The sequence below is a fragment of the Gorilla gorilla genome, chromosome 12 (assembly GCF_029281585.2).
Source record: "Gorilla gorilla gorilla isolate KB3781 chromosome 12, NHGRI_mGorGor1-v2.1_pri, whole genome shotgun sequence".
Taxonomy (NCBI): Eukaryota; Metazoa; Chordata; class Mammalia; order Primates; family Hominidae; genus Gorilla; species Gorilla gorilla.
In genome coordinates, this window is record NC_073236.2 from 112248050 (window position 1) to 112252386 (window position 4337).

General features: G+C 40.3%; 1 protein-coding gene across 1 annotated transcript in view; it reads right to left on the bottom strand.

The window, feature by feature from the left end:
• Positions 1 to 4337, bottom strand: part of SLC4A1AP (solute carrier family 4 member 1 adaptor protein) — a 31491-nt gene that overhangs the window by 26024 nt on the left and 1130 nt on the right. The window contains exons 2-4 of the mRNA XM_004029024.5: positions 3612 to 3807; positions 1535 to 1657; positions 24 to 84 (exon numbers count right to left, since the gene is read on the bottom strand). Of these exons, the coding sequence (XP_004029073.3) occupies positions 24 to 84; positions 1535 to 1657; positions 3612 to 3807 (380 nt within the window). The remainder of the gene's footprint in view (positions 1 to 23; positions 85 to 1534; positions 1658 to 3611; positions 3808 to 4337) is intronic.

Here is a 4337-nt window from a genome sequence, read left to right on the forward strand (position 1 = left end):
ACATTAATAAGAAAAGAACATACCTCACCCTGCAGAGCCAAGTGCTATGTCCCTGTTCATCAAATTCATATTCTAATTCTTCTCCTGTGGGAGAAAGACAGACAAAACAATTTTAATAGAATCCAAAAATTACTAGTTGATACAATGATAAATGAGAACAAACGTTAAATACGAACACGTTCCTAGCAGTGGCTCACGACTGTAATCCTAACACTTTGGGAGGCTGAGGCGGGATGACAGCTTGAGTTAAGGAGCGCAAAACCAGTCTGTGCAACATGGCAAAACCCCATCTCTACAAAACATACAAAAATTAGCCGGGCATGATGGTACGTGCCTTTTGTCCCAGCTACTACCGGGGCTAAGGCCGGAGCATAGCTTAAACCCAGGAGGTCAAGGTTGCAGTGAGCCAAGATTGCGCCATTGCACTCTGGCCTGGGCGACAGAGTGAGACCCTGTCTCAAAAAAAGAACAAGTTCTGGCCGGGCGCGGTGGCTCACGCCTGTAATCCCAGCACCTTGGGAGGCCGAGACGGGCGGATCACCAGGTCAGGAGATCGAGACCATCCTGGCTAACACAGTGAAACCCCGTCTCTACTAAAAATACAAAAAAATTAGCCGGGCGTGGTGGCGGGCGCCTGTAGTCCCAGCTACTCGGGAGGCTGAGACAGGAGAATGGCGTGAACCCGGGAGGCGGAGCTTGCAGTGAGGCGAGATCGCGCCACTGCACTCTAGCCTGGGCAACAGAGCGAGACTCCGTCTCAAAAAAAAAAAAAAGAACAAGTTCCCATACCACATTGAATAATAAATTTCAATGCATTTCACTTCTCATTCCTAGGGATTATTGTCTGATAATAAAATTAGAGTAAGTCTGAGGCAGAGAAAGAAACAAACTCAGATCAAAGTAACCAATTCTCCATACATAGCTCTGTTCATTGTATAGTACGTTTCACTTTTATAAGTTGTAGACTTTAGTGGTTATTTTAACACAGTTGCCTGGTTTTTAGAAGCACAGATATTAAGTGCACAGCTATTTCATATATTATTTATATATACATATAAAATATATAGATATACATACATATACATAGATATTCTCTCAAAGTATTCCTACCAAAACAATCCTCTATGGAAAAAAAATTTTAAATCATATAATATAAAGTCAAAACCTATGTTAGGAATTACAAAAGATCAGGTGAATTCGGAATTAAAAAACTACAGGAAGTTGGCTCAATTTCCCCACCACCAAAGTCCAGGATCTTTTGAGAAGAATGAGATGAGTCAGGAAAAAGTATTTCCTTTTTTTAAGATAAGAAGAAAGACTAACAAGATTTTTATGATTTTTTTCCCCTCTACCATACTAATGAGGAATAATTTTCAAAATAAACCTAAAGCAACTGACCACAAGAGTAAAAAGTGAACAAGAAGGACAGCAATAAAATTATAGCATATCTTAGTATAAAGCTCAAACTGAAGCTCTAGAAAACCACACTGCTCTGGATATGTTTTAGTGGTAGGGTCAGAATCTGTTCACATACCTTCTCGGTCAAAAAAGCCTTGGAGAGCCTTTTTGGGATCCTTTATATAAAAGGCCTCCCTTTCCTGCTGAAACTCTAAGACAATAGGGTTCTCTTCAGCATCATCCTCTACTGCATCTTCTCCTACAGGATATGGGAAAGAAAGAAAAGATAATCAGACATGAGAAGAGACTATTTGAATGATACCCACTATTCTCTCAGGCTGCATAAAGATATAGTTTAGGCTGGGCGCAGTGGCTCATGCCTGTAATCCCAGCACTTTGGGAGGCCAAGGCAGGTGGATCACAAGGTCAGGAGTTCAAGACCAGCTTGGCCAACATGGTGAAACCCCATCTCTACTAAAAATACAAAAAAAATTAGCTGGGCATAGTGGTGGGTGTCTGTAATCCCAGCTACTCGGGAGGCTGAGGCAGGAGAACCTGGGAGGAAGAGGTTGTAGTGAGCCAAGATCGCGCTACCTGCACTCCAACCCAAGCAACACAGTGAGACCGTCTCCCAAAAAAAAAAAAAAAAAAAAAGATATAGTTTATCTGTGATGAAAAATAATAAATACTTGCAGGGACAGGGGGTGGAACAACCACCACAAAACCACTAGTATGAGCATATTCAGGTTTTCTAAATTGTGTGACAAGTCAAAACTTGTTTTCATGGCACCTTAATTTTTCTTTCTCCAACATTATATTTTAAAAGTAAAATTACCTACCACATTGTGGAAAAAAAATTTGAGCTCCTCAGCCTGGCATTCTTGTTCTCTCACACTCATATCTAACTTTCGTTCCCAATATAATTTCCTAATACTTCTTATATCTGCCAAATAGACTGGTCTACTCACAACTTCCTTAAAATCATCAATCCCTACCCTGAATACCAATCCCAATACTCAGCTTCATAAGGCTTTTCCTTTCCTTCAAGTTCCAGCTCAAAATCCTTATGCTTATAAAGCTTCCCTGTGGAGTGCAATGGCTCACGCCTGTAATCTCAACACTTTGGGAGGCCAAGGGGGGGTGGGTGGGGGGGGGGGGTGGATCACAAGGTCAGGAGTTCAAGACCAGCCTGGCCAATATGGTGAAACCCCATCTCTACTAAAATAAAAAAAATTAAGTTTCCCAAAGATCTAAGTCAGTGCTGTCCAACAGAAATATAATGACAGCTGTATGTGTCATCTTAAATTTTCTATTAGCCACATTAAAAAATTAAAAGGAAACAGGTAAAATCATTGTCATTTCAACGTTATCAATATAAAAATATCATGAAAGAGATATTTTACATTCTTTTTTTCAGACTAAGTCTTTGAAATTCAGTGTGTATTTTGCATTTACAGCACACATCAATTGCGACTAGCCACACTGCAAGTGCTCAGTAACCACATGTGGCTAGTGGCTACCATATCAGACAACACAGGTCTAAGTCCCCAGTGACTGTTCTCTCTTCTCCAAACTTTCACTCTAGCATACTTATGGTTTCTAGCTTTTGTTTGGCACTTAGCACAAGTAATTTCATAATTTTTCCTGTCTTCCCAACTATATATTAATGCCATCTTCTACCTTTTCATACTCCCATCTCCTGAATATCCATTTTCTAAAATATCTGGTGTTAAAGAAAGTTTATTATTTTGGCTAAGGGACCAGCTTTATCTGATTAGATATTCCACATTTCAGGATATCTTCACAAAGTACAAAAAATTCAAGAGAATATCCTATATTGAATAACATCCCATTTATTTGATTGAATAGAGTTCCATCCCCTCCAATGATAATCACATAGCACAAGGTCAGTACTTAATAAATATAAAATTTTAGAATTGTAAAAATAATAATTTTATGCTTAGGACAAGTTTTGAACAAGAGAGTGCATTAAAAATAAATTTTTAAAAAATCCAAAGTGCCTATAAGTCAATTTCTTTACATCAGTAAAGTTAATGAATCTCTCTGGGTTTTGGTTACCTCATGTGCAAATTGTGTTTGCCCTATCTATCTCAAGGAGCCATGAAAAGCTGTATGACTTAAAAAAACATTTAAGGGTACCACTTGTAATGAACTTAAAATATTAACCTCCGGCAGCAATTTTAATTTCTTACCCATTCCCCAGGTGCAACCCATCTCATCATCTTGGCTACCAGCATTTATCTTCCTTTCAGAGGTATCCATTTCCTCTCCTTCATCTGAGTCTTCTCCTAGCATCTTCTTCTCCAACAATATTTGCTGCTGCTTGCGCAATTCCTTCAACTGTGTTACTGTTAACTCGGATTCTGCCTCTCGGTCTTCCTCTGGTCCCTGATGAACCAAGGAAAAAAAGGTTATTTATTTATTTAGAGACAGGGTCTTGCTCTGTCGCCTAGGCTGGACTGGAGTGCAGTGGCTGTAATACACCTCACTGCAGCCTTGACCTCCTGGGCTCAGGTGATCCTCCCACCTCAGCCTCCCGAGCAGCTGGGACCATGATGTCTGGCTAATTTTTTTTTTTTTTTTTTTTTTAGAGACAGGGTCTTGCCACGTTGCCCAGCCTCCTCTCAAACTCCTGGGCTAAAGCGATCCTCCCGCCTGGGCCTCCCAAAGTGTTGGGATTACAGGCGCGAGCCACCGCGCCTGGCCAAAAAAACAAGTTATTTTAGAGTTCGGGATTGTGAACATGACTTTCAGAAATATAGCAATGTGTACAGCGGTCTGGAGATGATAGGCCAGACTTGATTCCTTCACTTTCGTAATCGCTGAGTGGGAGAGTCTTCTTCCTCATCCAAAGCTTAAGAAGCACAAGAACGCAGTCCAATGAACCCGAAATTTCAATTCTAGGTTTTTCTACCTAC